This window comes from Colletes gigas, unplaced genomic scaffold (genome assembly GCF_013123115.1).
Source record: "Colletes gigas isolate AHSC1104 unplaced genomic scaffold, ASM1312311v1 Colletes_gigas_Sc00001, whole genome shotgun sequence".
NCBI lineage: Eukaryota > Metazoa > Arthropoda > Insecta > Hymenoptera > Colletidae > Colletes > Colletes gigas.
In genome coordinates, this window is record NW_025106630.1 from 1753358 (window position 1) to 1775748 (window position 22391).

The window sequence follows — 22391 nt, forward strand, 5'->3', positions numbered from 1 at the left end:
CATACATCATTATTTCCTTTCGCGTCATTATTTTACCACCGAGCGGAAGAATTAATTTGTGTATTATTAGAAAGTTTGCTAGTTTACTTTATGATTCTGTATTACTTATCTATTGTACCAGTAAGTACCGTGTAATTTCATTATTCCGATTATTATGGAGGTGTTTCAATTTTCCCACACACAGACATTTTATAATTACAACTTCGATATATGGAAATTTTTAAAAACAATAAACGCAAAATAATATTTCACGAGAACCAGTCCGAGCGTGTGTTGCATCACTATGATTCTCGATCCGCCAAATGTGTACGTCAGGTACAAGATTATCATCGACCGCAAGGATGATCATCGACAAGAAATTCGGTATTTTCATCGATTTGGTCATCCCCGATTTTGCTACGGATATATATTCCACGTCTTCCCGAGAATCTTATCGAGACCAACGATTCTCCGTTACATTAATCGCATTGATCGGATCACGATCGTTCTGCAAGCTTGATTGGCTGCTCACTCGATCACGCTTCGAGCGAAGCTCGCTTACGTAGCTTCTTCTTTTTCTTCCTTGTCCACGCTATCCCCTGCGTAGTTAGCTTCTTCTGCTTCCTGTTATCTTTACTCTATCATCTGTTACCTCCTTGCGCAGTCAGTGAACTCGGCCTCCTTTTTCCATTGTCGTTCCTCATAATTGCCATCCTTCGAGCTGGTCTTTGCACGCTTCAATTTCCGCGGTTTTCATTGACGACTAGACGTGATCTCTCTTCCGTTGTTCTTCGACGGTAGAAATTGAGATCAGCCCATACACCTTTTTACTGTTTATCCACGAAGGCGAATCTGCACTGCTTTCACGATTTTTGTATTCGCTGGATTTCTAGTTTAATGGCTGGCAAAGTATTTCTTACTCGAAAGCGGAGAGAGACTCTTGGTCGAGAAACTGTTATCTCCATTTTCGTTACGATTCGTTCAAAATGAGACGCTGTGGTTGAATTGATGCGCGCCAGATATTATAATCCACGCTTATTTTGTGCAAGTATTTGTCGGTAGTGCTTTGTGCTACCCGAGTGCCCCCAAATTGCTTCGTGCTACTAAACTAAACTGCTTAGAAGCTAAAAACATTCACGGTAGAGTTCCCCCAACTTATTTGAAATTATGTTTTTGTTTTCCTAAGGTTCTTATATTTAAAATAGTAATATTTTTATCGAATGTTAAATATTATACACTTTATGGAGCGATTAGAATCGGAAATTCTCCAACAATTTATTCTTTGCTATTATTCAACCAGCCACCATTTTAATCTAATTAATTTGTAACGTGTGCTCGTAATTATAATAATTCCATTTATATCTGTATTAAAGGAATTAACGACTAAAAATAGTTTGCGAGGTCATGGTCGTGAATAATTTGCTGCATCGAGTAACTGCACGATTATTCCGCATCAACCTGTATTTCCGGTTGTCGCTTTGCAACGTGAACTCCGGTGCGGTCATTCGTACGCATTCTATGACTACAGAAGTCAGTTTGGTACACGGCATAGCTATAGTTAGCTTGGTACACAGCCAGAAATTGCAGCAAGACGCATAGCGATTATACTTATCGTCATAACACTCTTCGAAACGTCGAAGCCTGGCAACGCGCAAATCCTGGAGAAATGTAACGCAAAAGTGCAAACAAAGTACCGGTAAAAGCATATTTATGCAGCGTTGTGCAAACACGTTGTTAGCAAAGTTTGAGGCTACTTCGACGCTACTCGTTAATACAAGTAGACGGGGATTTATAGATCATTCGTTTCCGAGAAACGAGACTATTTCGAATAATAATATTCCAAATTAAATTTCTAATGTATCTCGAAAACGGACCCTCGAATTTCAAGACGGTAAGGGCTGTTTAATTTCTCTTAGCATGACTTGGAATAGGCTGTATAAAAATACCGCGAGATACGAATCAAACGTATTTTATTTTAATCTTTGGCATTACACAAGAACAACATAAATTGAGGGAGGCTCGAAAGTGAAGCTTGAACGACGTCGCCGTTCTATGTTTAGACTTCTTTCATCTTCCCCAAGGGATTGTAGAAGCCCTTAAAGCGTTACTGGCCAGACAGTAAGCGAGGGTACTCATTCGCGCGTAAGTCATTAGCTGCGACAGTTTTCTTGGAACGGATCAATTATTGTATCCTGACGTGTAAAAAATTGAACGTTCTTGTTTGGTTTTCCGCGGTGAGTTTAATTACTTTTCTCGAGACTTACGTGTCCTCGTAATAAAAAGTCCAAGGGCTAACAATTCTGTTGCAGAAACGTAATAAATATATAAAAAGACAATTAGAACGATAAAGTATTTGAAAATGTGAATCGTATCTATCCACGAAAAAATAAATCTGTGAAATTTGGAATTTAAGAAGAAAAATCGAAAACCTTATTCGTATTTAATTTGTGACAAAGCGTTGTGGACGAAGACAGAATTCTATGAAGATGTTATTTAACTTTATATGAAATATTATGTGTACATTAGCTACAATAACGGACATACACTCCCATCCATTAGTCACCGGACACTCGGTAAATGCAGAATAAGGACGAATTGACATAAAATGAAATTATCGCTTACTAATTTATTATATTATACAAGAAGCACAAGCCATACAGTATGTTAAGGATTATACCTGAAAGTTCAAACAAATTATAGCACTCTGGTCATTAATTATTTTAGAGTGATACTAAAATAATATTCTAATCTCTTCTTGCTTATCGAGGACAGTTACATATTTATTTAGGTTATATGCATTGTAAGTTGTCCAGTAAAATAATAATTTAAAGCAAAATAAGGTAATAAGATTACTTTAGAAAATGGTATTTTAATTTGCATTTGTCAAGGCGGACAAGTGCGTGCTCAGTGATTTATGGACGACAGTGTATACTTAGAAATACGTTAATATTTCATATGAAAGTACTATTTTGCTTTGCCTATTGAAAGCTTACTGTTTCATTCGACCTCCGAGTTTAAATCAATTTTTGGGTACAGGAAATTTGATACTTGTATTATATTACAAATCGAAAGAAACTTTCGCTTGTGCTTATTTTCTTACTTTTAATTTCAAAGTAAACATCAATATGGACGGCGCACTTCTTCTTGTGCAAACGAAGGTATCCAATTAACGTGAACCTTTTAAGGAAAACTATGTCGAGTCAGCTGCATACACCTGTAAATAGAAACCAACCCTTGTCGTCAGATAGTTGATTCGAACGAAGAAAGTAAACTGACGACTGGTACTATGTGTTTCAAGACCAGAGGAAAGTGTTCCTGATACAAATCGAATACTAGTATTCTGTCTGTAAACGTTTATTGCAGGTATAAAACTGTCTGTAGAATATTTAATACTTGCAATGTTTATTTATTCGCTCCATGTTTTCATTCATGGCTACCTTGAAGAATGTATTTAAATACTCGTACGTTAACTACATTCTTGCAATTCACGACGAATAATGTAAAATTATTTCGTATATTTTGTATGACTACTAAATAATGATTTCTACAGATCAAATTATTTTAAAGTACTAATTTTTTAATTTTTCTCCTTTAAAAGTATCTTAATTTATGTAGTACTTTCTTTTCCTAAAACTCTTTGGCGCAGTAAAATATTTAAAATCTAATATTGTTACGATTCGACGAGATTCGGTTTGATTTGTTCGACAAAAACTTGTAGCTCTCGCGTGACTGTCGATTTAAGAATTACCCTAGCCCATGGTGACCGTTTTTATAATGAAGAAAAAGTAATGAGTGCATTGACCGCCGTTCGTCTCGGGCCTTTGTCGGTGTTCTACGGAAGATGCAGCACACCTTGAAGAAAAATGGGATGAAGCAGGTAGTTTAAGACAGTGAAAGAAGACGGGAGAGACAGACATAGAAGGGACTATCCACGTGTCGGAGTAACGGTTCGCTGAATTATTTACAGCATGACGGAGAACTTTGCAAGCACAGAAGGTTCTTTACACCCGAGTTGCATACGAGATGCATACCAACGGATTTAAGTACATCGTAGATGTGTCGGGAGATACGGGTACATACTGATACATATGCATATCGAGAAATTACACTTATCTACATATATCCTCCGAGTGCTACCGAACCATGTAACGTGCAACAGCGACAAATATCAGGCTTCAAATTCAAATAATCATTTATCAAAATTTCACAAATATAAATTTTAAAGTAATATTTTTTAAATTTAATTTAGTCAACTCACGAATACCTTTTAAGAATCTATAAATTAACAAAAATTGATTTTTTAAATTTATATGTAACAATTCATTGAATTAAAATTTACACATTGGATAAAATAAAGCGTTTATGTTAGAACTCTATATAATATTTATTTCTCCTTTTGGCCTCCAAAGTAAGTTCTCGCAAAGGATAATTTTTTAACATTTTTAAATTTCTTTTGGGTATGTTATGGTTTAACAGTGTGCGACGCTGTGTTGCTCGTCTGGATCGGATTTTAGTGATTCTGGCATGAATTTTGTATAAAAACGATCGCGAGCCATGCAGCAATAAACGGTGGGTTAGTATTTCGTGGGCCACTGGTGTACGGGATACAAAAGGCATTCCAGAGAACGGTATTGGAAAATACTCTGTCTTGAGTTACCATGACTTACGACAATATCCTCCCCAGACGTATTTATGCTGCCATAGGATCGTGTGTAGGTTGAAGATTCAACGATATATCGGGGCATATAGAACCAGTTACAGGTCGTGAGCGAAGCGCTTGTCCCCGACAGAGAATCGAACGGACGAGGCAAAACGACGGAGAGAGAAAGAAAAATAAGGAGAAAGAGGAGAGATTGATCGAGAAATAGGGTGAAGGATACGGGAGAGAGAAAAAGAGAGACGGATTATCACATCTCGTTCTTTCAGACAGCACGGCGCCCATATTAATTACTTATCCGGACGATTTGAAATAAACAGTGTAGCGTGGCATACCTACTTTTTTAGATTAATTCCAATTGCGCTCGATCCCCAGGGACAGAATGCAATACGACGATGGCTGTGTAACTTTAATAGATTAGCACATCAACATTTAATACATCCTTCGCTTTATCAAATTTGTTACGTTTCTAATTCCGCGATTTTGTACAATTTTCACCGACGAACAGCGATGTTCGATAATCGACGATACGAGCGAAAATTCGCGTTTTTACTTACAATAAAAATAAGCAGCATCGCTCGAAGCCGAAGAATAATGTATTGCAGATACACGCTCTTGCTCTGCAGTCTATTTTCGAAAACAAAACATACTGGAAAATTTCAGAGTTACGCGTTGCATTGATCCCCAAAGATTTATACTGAAGCCGTCTCGACTTTGGGCTGTAGTCTGACATCATCGGATCTGTTTATCTCACGAAGTATGCGTATACCGAGTAACAGACCCAGAACCGACGCCAGAAGCCTAACTCCATGCATTGGGTCAGATTGACCCACAAATTACAGAAGCATACATGAAAACTGTAATTCGCCCCCCTTGAAAACCAATTATTTGTATCATATTTTTACCAATAATCGACAGTCATCGTATAACAATACAGTACCACAGGACAAAGTGTTTAAAAATTCCACAATTTCCAAATAAGGCTTAAACGTTATTTTTTCACATATGAAAACATATTAAAAGACATTTCTACCGCGAAAAAATGTTGTTTGGCATTGCGTTAAGCAACCTGTAACAGGTGTCCCCTTACATTCATACATTTTTTGCTCCGTTGAGCATGTCTGATTCGGGCACGACAAAGCAACCGCAGAGACTGATTAAACACACGCGTAGCACACACACACACACACACACAGTGAAAGAAAGTATCGAAGCGGAATTACACCACCAATTAACCATTAATTACATTTACAAGCGCGCATTTTAATTAGTATTTTAGTGCTTCAATTTCTGCGATGCAATTTCATCAGAATTCTTTTCGTTTCTACTTTTTTCAGAGCGATCCTAGTACGGCGTTTCTCCGTGCAGCTCGTGCTGGCCAGTTGGAGAAGGTTTTGGAGTATTTGGAATCGGGAGTGGACATTAATGCTTCGAACGCTGTAAGCCAGCAACTTCATAATCCCTGTTTTTGTAGTTTGTAGCCAATGTGCGATGTACGAAGTACACTGCGAGGTTTTCCATGCGGACAAGGACATCTCTATTCTTTTTAAATACAATAGCACATCCATTTTTGTAATCTCTGTTGGAAATAAATAACATTTGTTCGAAATGGTTTTCGCGTTGTACGTTTTGTTTCAATCGCTGGTATGTTTTTTACTATTTTTATGCATTGACAATTAAAGCTATAGTAAAACATGAAAATATGTTTCAGATAAATGGTATTTGTTTTTAAAATATTGAACAATACTGTGCAATTTTATTTATAAAATTCAATATTTTGCAGAAAAAATTACAGAGAATAATTTTCTTTGCTTTCTTCCATCTAGGCCTTTCTCTATCCATCGATTCGATTTCGATCTAAAAATTCCTTAATTACACTTTCGACATAATTTCTTAGTTTCATTTCTTTATCTAAAGAATTTCGATGATTTTAAAAGAGCCTGAATTCCGACGAAACCATGTGATTTATCGTTGCTCTGATGAAACAAAACTGTATACCGTGTAACCAAAGTCAGACGTTTTTCTTCTAATGTCGAGTTCAAATGGTATAATTGCCTACAATAAAACTCCTTAGTTATTGTTTGATTGCTGGACAGCAGTCTATGACCAAGTAACTTCTATATCGTACCAAATAACTGGCAACGTTTTCTTAGAGTAAAATCCTGTTTTTAAGTTTACACATTAACGATGCTACATAATACCTATTTGTATTCTTTATAGCAATTTCATTAAAAAAATGTTCATTATTTTATATAATACATGCATTGAGTTTTATTACTTATATAAAATATGTAATATTAATTAAATGACTTGACCTTCTTACTTTAACATACTTTGCCTTTGAGATATAGACATAAAAATACCAAATGGTTCGTTACGACTATAACAAACGTTATTGATATCGATATTTTAGTCCAGAAAGTATTATAAAAGCAAGCGTTCATACTTTGTTGATGGTCGACTGCGGCACTCATTGTCTACATTTGCAAGTCTTTCCAATACTTTTTGAATGGAGGTGGATCGTGAAATGGATTCAGACTGTGGCCAGTTTTCTAACTTTGTCGAACAGTAGTTCGTATAACATCTTCAATATCTCTGACAGTACTTCATGAAATGCTAAATTTCAAAACTTTGATACTGATGTTTATATATTACCAGCATTTACATATATCGAATGGATACGTATGTACATAAACCGCGGTCAGTTTTATTGCTTTATCGCGTGGACCTTGGGAAAAAAACCTTGGAACGATACGACCTAACATTAGGAACGAGGTACGTTATTAACAAAAAATGGTGATGCATTAATTACAGAATGGCTTAAATGCTTTGCACCTGGCAGCTAAAGATGGACATTTGGAAATCGTCAGAGAACTTCTCAACCGTGGCGCAGTGGTCGATGCCGCTACCAAAAAGGGAAACACGGCATTACATATAGCTTCTCTTGGTGAGTGGACATTACCATTCTTATCTTTTGTGTATTTTTTTATATGGGACAAGGATGTCAGCGCAAATTGACACAGATACATGCTATTGTACTTTTTCTGTTACCAAACTTGCTACGTGATTGAAGAAATGAAAAATATAAATTGAAGTTATTCATAGATATTCCTGAGAACGATACAGATTATTTAAATTAATTATTTCTAGTTATTTGGTAGGAAGTATTCCAAGTTCCATTTTTGTGTAAACGAGTACTCATGAGTAAAAATTAATATCTCGTTACAGCTGGTCAGGAGGAAGTGGTACAATTGCTGGTACAACGAGGTGCTTCTGTGAATGCACAGTCACAAAATGGGTTCACTCCACTCTATATGGCTGCTCAGGAAAATCATGATTCGGTAGTGAAGTACCTTCTGAGTAAAGGTGCTAATCAAACATTGGCGACTGAGGTTTGTAATATGTTTTCTTTATAAAATACCAAGTGATTTATATAAGTTTGTAATAATATACAATTCAAATGTTATTTAAAATTATGGATAACATACTAATTAGTACTCTCGACACAAAATTATCCGTTTGTTTTTCATACGTATTCGTAGGATGGCTTCACCCCATTAGCAGTTGCGATGCAACAGGGCCACGATAAGGTAGTAGCAGTTCTATTGGAAAATGACACTCGTGGTAAAGTTCGACTGCCTGCCCTCCACATTGCTGCTAAGAAAGATGACTGCAAAGCGGCTGCCCTACTTTTACAAGTATGTCGCAATAATTTGTCACCGAGGGTCCTGCGTTCGATGCGATGCAATCCGTAGTGAAAACGAACGGAATCCAAATGCCGATTGTTTCATTTATCTGTTACAGAACGACCACAATCCCGACGTGACATCGAAGAGCGGTTTCACACCGCTCCATATAGCAGCACATTATGGCAACGACCGAATTGCTTCCTTGCTTTATGACAGAGGCGCGGACGTTAATTTCGCGGCAAAGGCAAGTAATCCTTACGTAACACCGTCTACAATGTTATAATTTACAAATTAACTTAAAATGATAGATATCTTCAGCGTCCTTAATAAACCAATTCAACATCGAATCTTTCTCAGAAATAAGTAATTGAAAAACTAAATTTGTCTATTTCTCGATCGTCGATATTATGAGTCCCAACTAAGCGTCGATATTATGACAGTGATCCAGTTATGCATCACAAGTGTCTATTTATTTTACAGCACAATATTACGCCAATGCACGTGGCAGCAAAATGGGGAAAAATTAAAATGGTGAATTTATTGACGAGCAAGGGAGCGAATATCGAAGCGAAAACGAGAGATGGCCTTACACCCCTTCATTGCGCGGCTCGATCTGGCCATCATGAGGTTGTTGACATTTTAATCGAAAAAGGAGCACCGATTGGTTCCAAAACGAAGGTAAAAATTGTTTTCGAGTCCGTCTCTATTGAATTAGCTGACCTTTGTTTTCTGTTGACAGAATGGTCTTGCTCCGTTGCACATGGCTTCTCAAGGAGATTATGTTGACGCTGCGAGGATATTATTGTATCATCGTGCACCGGTAGACGAAGTGACAGTAGATTACTTGACGGCGCTACACGTGGCAGCTCATTGCGGACATGTACGAGTCGCTAAACTTCTACTCGATAGAAATGCCGATCCAAACGCACGAGCTCTGAACGGCTTCACTCCGCTGCATATTGCATGTAAGAAGAACAGGCCGAAGGTCGTTGAGCTCCTTTTAAAGCACAAAGCTAGCATCGAAGCTACCACAGAGGTATTTATTTTTGTCATCGCATTAGTTTGATAGTTTAGTCTTTCATATCATAGATATCATTATACTAGTCGCTCCTTCCACATTTGTCTCGGCTAAAATATCGAGAAATATTAGAACTATACATTAGTTGAGCCGTAACATAAACTGTACACTGGGTTCATTTATGTCCAATGAAACAACGAATGAACCAGACAAATACTGATCATTTTAAGGTGTTACATATTTATTACTGTAGAAGGTTCACGCTGACATCAAACATCGTTAAAAAAAGACTTATTACCGTACTTTCTGTCTACGTGTTGTAAAACATTATTTTTTGCATATATTCGATCATAAGAGTGGCGCCTTTTTGCAGCTATTTGCACAATAGTAAGTTTCCAAATAAAAAGTATTCATTAGACTTATTAAGTATTTATACTGTAAAAATATACTCGAATTGTTGTTGACCTAAAAGAAATTCTAAAGGGAGCTACAGCTCTGGCAAAAATGACCCTGGTGTACAATTATAGAGTTAAGCCAATATAATGATAGTTTAGGGGAAAAGAGACTATTGAAAATAGTGGATTTTTTCAAAGTAATAATATAAAAAATATTATTATTTTTTAGTAATAACAGATTTATTTTATTGCTTAGTCTGGATTGACGCCCCTACACGTAGCAAGTTTTATGGGGTGCATGAACATAGTGATTTATTTATTGCAACATGCAGCTAGTCCTGATATACCAACTGTAAGGGGCGAAACGCCTTTGCATTTAGCTGCCAGAGCGAATCAGACTGATATTATCAGGATACTTCTTAGAAATGGTGCCCAAGTTGATGCCAGAGCAAGGGTAAAGAGATATATTTAATATAATATAAGATCGTAGTAACATTTTAATTTTTCATTAACTTCGTTATTACTCTTCGCTTTGATGTACTTAGTTTATCGGTGAAATTTGAACGATATGAACATTGCAGGAACATCAAACACCACTTCACGTTACTTCACGATTGGGTAATGTTGATATTGTAATGTTATTACTTCAACATGGTGCCGATGTAGACGCTACGACGAAATATTTATATACACCGCTTCATATTGCTGCTAAAGAGGGTCAAGAAGAGGTACATCTATGAACATACATTTTGCTATCATGATTAATATTTAGATAAATGATTTTGATCGTAAAATTTGTCCCGTACAGGTTGCATCCGTTTTGTTAGAAAACGGCGCATCGCTTACCGCTACGACCAAAAAGGGATTCACTCCTTTGCATTTGGCAGCTAAATATGGTAACATGAACGTAGCAAGATTATTGTTGCAAAAGAACGCACCAGTCGATGCTCAAGGAAAGGTTAGAAGCAATTTTGTCGCGTTCTTTTTTCATTATTTTATGATATTAAATATGTTTGTACGTGTCAAATACTAATCACGATAATTAAATATAGAACGGAGTAACTCCACTTCATGTGGCGTCTCACTACGATCATCAAAATGTAGCATTACTTTTACTTGATAAGGGTGCATCGCCTCATGCTATGGCTAAAAATGGCCACACACCGTTGCATATTGCTGCACGTAAAAATCAAGTAAGTGATGATAATAGAAGATACAAATTAAGCAAATTATATGGAATGCGGTTGACGGTAACAACATTGGTTTATGTTTGATGCAGATGGACATTGCAACTACTTTACTAGAATACGGAGCAAAAGCAAACGCGGAATCAAAAGCAGGATTTACGCCGCTACATTTGAGTGCACAAGAAGGCCATACTGATATGTCAACGCTACTTATTGAGCACAAAGCAGATACAAATCACAAAGCTAAGGTAATACGAATCACATAAAATGTTGAATGTTATAGTTTTTTAAATTACTCTTTATCAAATAATTTTTATTTTTTGTAGAATGGCCTCACGCCGCTTCATTTGTGCGCACAAGAAGACAAAGTTAACGTTGCCTCTATCCTCGTTAAAAATGGTGCTCAGATTGATGCTAAAACGAAGGTGCGATATCATATTAAACACAATTTCGTTGCCGTTTAAGTTATTCAATCGCATCTTTATTTACTATAGTTTGCAAACACAAAATTTTTAAATTAAAATTCTGTTAACACTGATTTGTTTTTATTTTAGGCTGGTTATACTCCATTACACGTGGCAGCTCATTTTGGTCAAGCAGCTATGGTACGATTCCTTTTACGATCTGGTGCAGTCGTCGATAGTAGCACTAATGCAGGATATACACCACTGCATCAAGCTGCACAACAGGGTCATACACTAGTGATCAATTTATTGTTGGAGGGTAAAGCTAAGCCGAACACTACAACTAACGTAAGTTAATTTATAAACATTTCTTGTTTATAATTTTTGCTTATGTATCGTTATTAAAAATAATTTATTTTTTACAGAATGGTCAAACTGCTTTGGATATTGCACAAAAACTTGGTTACATTAGCGTCATTGAAACTTTGAAAGTGGTTACGGAAACCATCATTACAACGACCCACACCATTACTATTGAAGAGAAATACAGAGTCCAAGCTCCCGAATCGATGCAAGAAACATTCATGAGCGATAGTGAAGATGAAGGGGGTAAGTGTTTACTTCTTTCCTATTTAAAAAAATATCAATTGTTGCTACATTTTAAAATTATCAAAATATTGCGACGAGAAAAATCATTGCAATAATAATTAGAAAAATGCAAATAATTTGATAGACAAATCGGATCACTGTTTTGCTGTGATCAAATTGAAATTTAATATTCTGATTTGTTTATTTCTTAACTTGATATATTTAATATTTGTATTTTAAGATAATGTTTTAGCGTTTTAGGAATTAGACCTGTATAATAGAGGCAGTATTAAATTGCCAAGATGCTTGTATTTTAACTTTGCTTCTGTGATGTGCGCTTTTTATAGTTAGTGCAGCCTATAGTATGTACTCAAGAGTACTTACATATCCAAATTCGTATATTTATTTTTATTACAGATTAGAATTATTGCATGAAATTACTTCTTCAAATGATAGATTTAGCAGAAACTTATTCGAAATTAATTATTAATTCTCATCGTATGCTTTTATAGCTATTAAACAATTTTTTTGCCACTCCAGCACATGATTCTTCAAATAAACAATTACCGATGGATATTATATTCACGTAATAGTTTTTGCAATACTAGCAAATTGCAATTGAGAAAATAATTATATCGCGATTTTTTATATTTCGATAGCATTTCGTTAAAGAAATGTCTGTTTTTATATATACACATTATCATGTAAATTGCAGTTTTTCAGAGTAAAATTGTAATTGCATAAATTAAGAAAGATAAATTACTGTAGCATATACAATGATTATGAGTATATAATGATAACATTTTCCATTTCATTGCATTTTAGTACTGATGATTTAGTACTGATGATTCATTTTAAAATGCATGTGTTTAGAGCATGAAAGCACAAAAAGATCACATTTATTTGAATGCATATCATGAACCCTACAATAAGTTTTCCAGTACAAACTAGTGATATTCCCTTACCCAAGAAATTATAATTATACAACAAATTTTCGGGCAGCAAAAACACTGACACTCGTTGACAAATATTTATGAATTCGATCGCACTACCAGCTACGACGCCATACTTGAAATAACGAGAAAAAAGTTTAGAGAAAATATTTTCCAAATTTCAAATTTAGAATCGAAGTGCTAGATGGTGATATATATATTATTTGCTTGTCTTGTTGCGTTTATGTTACATTCATTTCGCAAGAGCATGTGTTTAGCATATGTTCACTGGGTTGTTGCTATAATTACGAAATATACTTAACTTTCCTAACCTATACCTATAGTTTTTAGACGTAAAAAAATAAAATTTAGTAACGATTTAAAGATATTTGGCTTATTTTATGTATAATATCATAGACCACGAAGGTTTAGAATTTTAACGGAATTATTTCAGTAATGTAGTTGCCTTCTTACACAGGTAATATATTTTAGCGCTTCTTATAGGTAGTAATTTAGAGTCAAATTGTGTAGAAAATATTACGTTCGCAAAGATAATTGCGTTACAGTTTATATTTGAGACTGAATCTGTTTTGCAATTATCTGTGTAAGACTTGTATAATAAATAGGATACATATCGTAGAATAAATACCTTTACATATATTTAAATTAGCTGAAACGAAGTCGACTACAATGAACAATGAACGTAACAGGTTTGCTTGTTTGCTTAACTAGAAAAGATGTAAATATGGCGTCTGTCGCAGATCGATTTTCAACAATCGAAGTTGAGGGATATGTACTTCACTTTTATCGAACTACCCTTTTCAGTTCGATATTATGGTCTCGTGCTATATGGTCTGTGATGTTGCGTTACTTTCAGTGTAAATAAAAGATTTTGATTTGATTCTCGGTGAGTAATCACAATTAGGCAGAACTATTCGTGACTTTCTTGGAAGTTGTAAATTATGTGATAACGCGTATCGAAAAAGTCGAAGCAAACGAACAAAACTGCGTCCCCTCGCGGTTGGCTTGTATCTCTTGCTATGTAAGGTTAGCTTTTTAACAACCCAGTGATAGCGAAATTTAGAAACAGTGTTTATGGTGCAAAATTAGCTTTTTGATAAAAAAAAAGTGTCCTTACTCGACGGCGTACGATGTAGGTGGTGATGAAATCGGCATGGCAGCCATGAATGTGTACGGGCAGCCTCCACACGCGCAACACGCGCAACACGTGTATCTTCCTTCTTACTACCAGGGCCAAATGACCTATACCCGTAAGTTGTCTGTACTCTGTTTCTGTCACTCTTTCACATATCACACGCGCGCGTAACATTTTACATTTATATATATATATATATCTATATACATACATACAGACATACATGTATCAGCATTATGGGTACGTAAATGAATTTTGCGTACATGTGTAATGAATCATTCATTTTCGTTTCTTTAAATTTCATTTTTTAAATCTTGACGCTTTTCGTTTATTATGCCAATTTCTAAGCATTTATTCGTCTGCAGTTTAGTTACTTACTTAGATAGTCAAGAATTTATTTTAAGAAATTGAACGTATACTTTTTTTTTGTTTACTGTATATTAAATTGTAAATTAATTAAAACTGTAATTTGAACGTATTTCGATTATTATTTGTCTGTTTAAACAGTTGATATTCGTAAAATCAATTGAACGAAAATTCCTGTATGTTTCGTACTATTTAGTTTATTATAGTGGATTGTTTTTCCTGTTATAATACGTAGAGACGTAAATACAGAGACATGCACAGACATACCTTTCCCCAAACCGCTATTTGTTCACATTTCGTTTACCATCCTTGTTGCTCCATTTCTCCCGTGTAAAATTTGCAAGCCCCGTATCTTTGAAACGCCTGTAATAGTCGTAAAACCTACTCAACGATATTTACGTTTTGAGTTTCTAACACTGCAAACAATTTGTATTGCATTATACAAAATACTCTGAATGCTATCGAAATTTAAAAGAAGTTTTGTTTGTCGCGATTTTTAATCGCTATGATATTAATTCTATAATTATAATGGACACCTTTATTTTATTTTATTTTTTAAATATAGAAATTAATATTTTGGGAACTCTTTGATAATTGATTTAAATGGATATCGGAAACAGGAAGATGGTTTTTTGCGTGTTATTTTTTTTAAAAAAGAATGCAATTACGAATCAATGAAATATGCGGTACAAGATGATAGGTTTATATATAGAATTGGCGTTATCCTTGCTACTTATAATTCAACGAGATCATTATCATCTTTTCATTAGTCGTCTCACTGATGTATCTCATATGAGATCCATTTATTATGCCAGAGTCATAAGTATAACTTCGTCATTACGGTATTTATACGCACGCAGTACTATTATATTCTCGTTAAAATCGATAGGATCTAACGAAATAATAAAAAAAGTTTAGATATTAAAAATATTTTTTAACATTTTTTTCTCGAGTTATTTGAATAAATTTTGATCGATATCATTGTTATATAATTTGGAAAAATCAAAGTATTCGCTTAAATGTAACCACGTTATTAAACACGAAATCATTAAAACTATAGATACTATTTATTTCTAGGTATGTATTTTTTTATTCATTACGTAAAGTGTAGTAACTATGCAAAATAGTATATACTGCAGTTCGTCCATGAATCGTCACAGATAAACATAGTTAAAATGCAGTAATCATCAGCAATAAAATCGTGAAATGATTCCAGCGTGTGTAAAATACATATCCACATGCTATCCTACGAGAATTGGAACAGTCTCGATATTACGGAAACTGACTTCGTCAGTATATTATAAAATGATTGTTATCTTTCATTTTGATGTTTACGCGAATCTTGAAATTTTGCTACCATGATTACGTTACTCCTTTTTAATAGGGCCATCTGCATTGGCCGAACCGTCGAGGGTGTTTGCTGTTCTATCGACAAAATTTGACCATACGACCGAAACAACCTAAATTTGTATCGCTTCCTGGTCAATTTTTATAAAATTTTAAAACTTTACGTATCGACGGGGAAAAAATTTGCTGCATCCCCCAAGGAAGGGTTGAGATTTATCTTTGCAAATCGAACGTCGGTGTTGCGTTCTCACGTTTTCGTACATAAAACAGAGAAAACGGTACATTAATGAAGTAGGGCGCGTTACTACTGTTAATGCAATTTGCATAATAACGAGTTGTGCGATCATTATGCCAGTCGGCAGGAACAGACTCAGGCTTGTGTGATCTGTTTTGACGTATCATTCTCGTACCTACACGCATTCTGCTTTAGCTGTTACGCAACAGCCGGTGTGCGTCTTGTACCATATTATTCGTGCAGTTAGTCTAACCCCTGCTAAGCTGGCAAATCGCCAAATACGATTCACGACCAAAATACCAAAATTTATATAACGAGCCTGTTTTTCTTTCGCCTTTTCTCCCTTTTGGATCGAATCGCAATTTTCGCGAATTTTTTCTTTTTTTTTTTTGTTTATTCCACGCGTTTCGAATATTTTTGCATAAGAACGTGAGAAACGCGGATCGAGCGATCAACGAACACTAACGGCGGTAGTTAACGTTAATTGATCACGTTACACCGTAAATGGGACGTGCACACACTTTGCGAAGTACGTACAGGGGGCTACGTGTGTTCTCGTTCATCCTCTTAAAAATTCTCTACGGTCGATCGTCCGTGAAACGGGTCGTTCGAGTTTTCCACATAGATTAAACAACGGAGTCACGTGTCTCGCGCAATCAAGGATACGTGGAAGGAAAAAATTTCTTCCCCCGGACGAATTACACGCTACCGGCTAATTTTCGCTCGTAAAATTGTTTTAACGACTTTAATCGAATCACGGTCCGTCGACGACGGTTCGCGATATCGTTACGCGGGTCGCGCTCGAAGGCGCCGCTAATGCACCGAGTGGAGGGGGAAAAAAAATTATTCGGTGGCCAACGATTGCATCTAGTCACGCTTCCGAGAGCTCGAGAAAAGAGTTGCAAGCGTTCGGGATGTAAATAAAGTAGCGGAAAAGCTCGAAGGCAGTTACTATTATAAAATTGGTGATTCACGGAATGAGGTCACGTTTCTGTTAGGTAGTCTTTGCGTCGAACTTGTATTAATCTTCAGTCGCTGTTCCTGACCCCGCCGGTGCTAGCACGCGACGAAATACCGCGGAAGAAAAGAAGCATTCAGGGCGCGCGGTTAATGCAATTTAACAAATCAAATCTAATCAGGCGAACCACGTTGTTGGGTTGCGTAACGTGGACCTCCAGTAATAGTATAGAGCCTGGAACAAAGAAACACGATCGCCCTACCGGTGCTTGCCAAATTTCCGATCGATCGCGTATCGATAAATACGCGAGCCGAGGAAGAGGATCTATAGAGAGGCGGGCCGGCTACAATTGCACGCTGTGTCATCAATGAATGCGTAGCGATAACGTGGGCTAATTGTAATTCGTGTGACCTAGCTCGCAAACCGTCGACGGTTAGTTGAGTCGGTGATGTAATTAGTCCTGTACGTACCGTACATCGTCAGTACATCGTATTCACTGAGCCGAGCACAAAGTTACAACGGTGTGGCGAACTGTCGTTCGTCGAGGTGCAGTTTGTTGCTGTCTTCGCGTGTCCACGGTGTTCGATAAGAATACCGATATCTGCTTTTCACCGAATTTACCGGAGGAATATTTTTAAATCGCATTCCCGCGGTTTTTCTCCGCGTCGTTGCGCGAAAAAATACTAGTCGACATGGCCAAGGGACGACCGAAACGGAAGGAATCGAAGAAGATTGCGTGTTGCGGGTGTACATCCAGCAGGAACAGCGACACTTTATGTAAATATCCATTCGTTGTTACATTACGCTTTTCGTTACTTTTAGCGTGATTATTCTTCGCGCTGATCGTTGTTCGAAACCGCTCGGTGTAATCTTGTCGAGTTTGACGAACCGAAGTTTGCGATTTCGACGGAGGTACGAATTAAACGTCGAATCTACGAAAGAATAAGATTCGGGGAAACTGAATAATGCTTCGGAATTAGTTGGATCCAAAACACCTGAGAATATATGTTATGCGATTGGAATGTTGGCAAACGTCATTATTTCTGTCACGTGGTTCTCGTTTCTGTGATATTACAGTCCGTGTATTTACATTCCCCGTTCCAAACAGAACCCTCGATCGTGTTGTTTCTGAGTTGAAAATTGAAAAATATTTTTGAAGTATCATAAGTGTCCGAAATTAGATGTACTATTTAAGGAGTTCGTTTAGTTCAGAGGTATACAAATTGGGTAATGTTTAAAATTTACTTTTCAGGCAACTAATTCTGTACTAAATTCTTCACAAGTCGCCGTCAGATTAGTATCTTTCGTTGAATTGATATGATTTTTCGCAGATATCAGGGGTTCGTGCAGTGCCACTTTGCCCATCAATCTAAACTCGCAGGCGTTGTACAGTTTGCACATTGATTTTATAATCCAGGTGTGGCACTGTTTCATTATGAATATCAATAGAGGTCTTAAAACGGTCGACGTCAAATAGACGAGGAATCAAACGATCTATTCGATTGTCAGTCTTACGGGTTCTTGGCTTGCGGGGAATATTTTCTGCAGCCTTTCGAATATTATGTTTCATGGCTTTACGACAAGCCCCAAGGATATGTCTGAATGTTGGCAAATGTTTCGATATGTGGGTTCTGGTTTTTAAGAAGTTGTAGAGTCTTTGCTCTAACGTTATATTATAAACTTGATTTGTTTCTATTTTCAAGATAGAAAGAACCCTTGTTCGTAGAAAGAATTTTAAGTATGTTAACTCTAGGGTGATTTCTTTTTAGCAGCGTTTGAATTTTAGTGCCACTCGGTCTTGAATTTGATAAGGTTTTAATGAGATGAATTTCTAGTATCACCTAGATATATTACGATAATTCGTTTAATACATTTTTTTCTGTTTATATGTTACGCAGATTTTGAAATACAAATAATACAGTGAAAATTGCGAATATAAGAAAGGTTCTTTGTATAATAATTATCGTGGTGTACATAAAGTGATAACCATTGCTTACAGAGTGATAATGAACCGGCTCGCCACGCGACTTTGTTTTTAGACACTATAACGTGTTAACAAACGTTAAACACTCATTCTTGCGGAAACAGTTAAATATTGAAACTTTCTTTTGAAATATGTACTCCATAAATCGATGTCACATTTTTAGATAAAAGCAGTGCAAGATTGCAGTGCACTGAAATCTTCAATTCCATCGATGAAAATAATTTAATTATTTAGAAATGTATTCAATTTGTTAAAAAATTAAAAACATTTTTATATCTTAAATCATAATATTTCGATATTTGTAGCAATATGGACGTCAAATACTAGTATGGATCATCTTATACTGGTGTTAAAACCAAATAGTGATTACATTACGATATCATCAGAACAAATACCTTCAAATATATTGGTTTTTGTTCTCTGGTTCACAGTAATCAATCACACAGTCTATCCCCACCACTTATGGCCGTTGTATCTCCAATCTTACTTCTTACTTAGCGATCATCCCCTTCGCTTGTAGACGTCGAATCTCGCGTGCAATAATCGAGGTTCTACTGTTGTGCATTTCACACGGAATAAATAGCATAGTTTTAAGCATTTTTGATCGACGACCTCGATCATCCCTCTGATCCTTCTGGAGTCAAGGGTTAAACATTCTGCTCGGAGACGCTCCCAATCCGTTCGCGCGGCTGCGTACGTTCGATACATTCCGTCGTCCTTTTCGACGCATAAACCTAAATACCGATGCAAAATTAGATGCATATTTACGCTTAAGCTGCTGTACAAGCGGCAAACGACGTCGAAGATACAGTGCGGGACAAAATGATAGGAATCCACACAAGACTAATAACATAGCTCATCTTAAATATGTACATCCTTCGAAAATTAAGAAATGTAAACATCTTCTAAAGTAATGGTTTTTTGGTACGAATAAGTAAATACTCTTTCGCGGGGAATAACCAGCTGAATCGATTGACGCATTAAATTGTCCATCTACAAAAAAACTATTTACATGTTCCATTCAATTTATGTCTGAATTATTTTGTGAATGTCTTTTCAATTTTTTAATGTGTCTTTTGAGAAATTTCGAAGTCAGGTAATTAACGAGTAATTCCAGGCACCCTGTGCGCCTAATTATAAACAAAAACATTAAGGCTACCACTTTGTCCCGCGCTTACGGTGCCGCACACCTAATACCGTAAACACGAAATTGCTGGTCGCTGTCGCGCGTCTGTTGAAAACTCGTCGCAGTTTCCGTTCGAAAACAAAGTTCGCCGTACATGACTGAACGTAGGAAATACCATACATTGATATTCGCGTCGCGGAACGATACTGGGCGGCCCATATAGGAAACGATTATCTCCTGACGAGGCCTAATGCAGCGTATGGAACGTGTCGAAAGTATCAGGCCATAAAACGGCGAAGAGAGAGAAACGGTGGGTCGGGATCGCTTAATTGGGCGTCAGAAGGAACGTGACTGTGATCTTCGCTAGTGACATAACAATGAGACGAACTGGCATGAATGACATAAGACGCGAACGATGATATCGCGATGAACGTCGTCGTTTGGAGGGGCGACGATCAAGGCCGCCTAGTTCGCATCGCCATCGCAAAAAATGGACAATTTTCCTCGTATCGCGATCTTTTCCGTGGATTTCCACATTTTCCTTGCTATTCTCAGCGACGAGCCAGCACGCGACGCGTTCGCGCCGCGATTAATCGACGATAAAGGTTTATTAGCATCGTCGAAGCGGCGCCCGACGCGACGCGAACAATCGGATGATACATTCGCGCGAAACGCTCTTGCATCTGGTTAAAAGTGACGAAGCCGAGCCACGATGCCCAGTCACCGCGATCGCGAACCAGCAGACACCGTTTTCGGGCGCCTTTTCGCGGTGAGTGACGCGCATTTTGTTCGTCGACGATTTCCTGTCGCGCGAACGCGCTCGGCACACGTGGAATCGGCGGAATTCGATTAACGCCGATGCAAACGCGAAATAAATTAAGCGTCCCCGTCGATTACCAGGCGTTTTCTGTACTATTCTAGTCTATGACGCTGACGGTTAACTACATTCAACAAGATTCGACGTGATTACACAGTTTAGTTTTCAGAAGTGCGCCCGCGCGCTCGCGCGTTCACGCACGCGGGAAGATATAGGTCACTGCCTATGAGGTCAACTATTCGTAGTGGAAGTAGCTTAGAATGTGTTTCAGAAATGCTTCGGGAAGGTGTCCTTGAACAACCGCTAAAATTAGAGATTTCGCGTTACAGTTTCTCCATGTGGTATCGTTGCCGGCCAGTTCCTCGATGTTTATATTAATTTTAGATATTATTGATTCCACGTTCGTCGCTTCGAGATAAGGGATGACATCATTTCCATGTTTACGAGCAATCTCTGATACGTCATAAGAACCGCGGACGCGAAACAATCGTTTCCTCGTATTGTGATTCAGGAATGAGAAAACTCAGAGTGTTCTGGTTGCTAGTGAAAACTCGAATAATTTCGCGCTACTTTCTCGGTTCGATTCTGTGGTAATTTGGATAATGTTGATTTTTTACAAAACATTTCCGTATTTTCAACAGTTGTTTGCTAGGTTCTTGGAAGTGAATGGCCTGTAGAAGTTGAAATCTCGCACGATAATTTCTGTACGGGTTTCACGAATATTAACGGATCGTAGAAAATATAGGTAAAAGAGGAATAATATTTTTAATTTTCGACCATGTCGCGTTAATTGTGTGATAATCGATCACACGCGATGCAAGCTATTCCCATTTGTTTTGACAGTTGATCAGTCTCACGTGGAGCTACGAACGCATAAAGATAGAGCAAATAAAATTTTATTTCCTTTCAATACGAAACGTTCGATTGTAATTTAATCGGATTTAATAGGGATTTAGGAAAATATTTACTGTAAATTGCATAATAACCTTAGGGATTTTAGTATCAGTCTTATCGTTGTAATTATGCGGGAATTTAATGAATTTATTGTGGAATATTAGCAAACGTATACAGAATCTTACAGTATACCACAAGTTTAATATGCAGGCTAGAAATTGCATTTTCATCTAAAGATAGTAACATAATATCTTGACTGTTAGATATTACAGAATTGCGAAACTGGACGTATTATCGTATAATTACACGCACTGTGACTAGTTTATTTGTCCAAGGAAACGTACAATTACAATCTAAGTGACGGTTCAGGAAATAAATTCTGTGCTGCTTGTATGTAATTAAACTTGGCTATACTGATCTCTGTTATTATTTCAAGAACAGGAACAAATACGTTCTCGGTATCATGGAACGATTCGAGTTTTCCCTATATCTTAATATAACGGTTTAAATTTTGCAGTACGGTAGAACGACAATTATCAGAAATAATAGGAAACAAAGCATTAGGGGCAAATCCAATTAATGAGTTTTCGGTCAATCGATCGACGAGGACTAAACCGAAAAGGTCAAACAGCTAAACTATAGATAGAATTTGTATCTCC

At 36.8% G+C, this 22391-nt stretch overlaps 1 protein-coding gene across 10 annotated transcripts in view; it reads left to right on the forward strand.

The window, feature by feature from the left end:
* The window catches only part of LOC122397779 (ankyrin-3-like), a 96600-nt gene that overhangs the window by 23265 nt on the left and 50944 nt on the right, over positions 1-22391 (forward strand). For 7 of the 10 annotated variants that reach the window (XR_006259145.1, XR_006259151.1, XR_006259152.1 and 4 more), the window contains exons 3-18: positions 5974-6075; positions 7451-7583; positions 7865-8028; positions 8179-8334; positions 8441-8569; positions 8806-9003; positions 9065-9361; positions 9995-10192; positions 10320-10466; positions 10547-10696; positions 10791-10931; positions 11018-11173; positions 11252-11350; positions 11480-11677; positions 11755-11938; positions 14007-14120. Coding sequence is in view for 2 of the 10 variants with exons in the window: in XM_043397175.1 (XP_043253110.1) it covers positions 5974-6075; positions 7451-7583; positions 7865-8028; positions 8179-8334; positions 8441-8569; positions 8806-9003; positions 9065-9361; positions 9995-10192; positions 10320-10466; positions 10547-10696; positions 10791-10931; positions 11018-11173; positions 11252-11350; positions 11480-11677; positions 11755-11938; positions 14007-14120 (2566 nt within the window). In the remaining 8 variants the exon portion in view is untranslated. Of the gene's footprint in view, positions 1-5973; positions 6076-7450; positions 7584-7864; positions 8029-8178; positions 8335-8440; positions 8570-8805; positions 9004-9064; positions 9362-9994; positions 10193-10319; positions 10467-10546; positions 10697-10790; positions 10932-11017; positions 11174-11251; positions 11351-11479; positions 11678-11754; positions 11939-14006; positions 14121-16977; positions 17689-20555; positions 20791-22391 lie in introns of those variants that run through there. The other 3 variants (XR_006259147.1, XR_006259149.1, XR_006259150.1) reach the window with 3 other exon arrangements.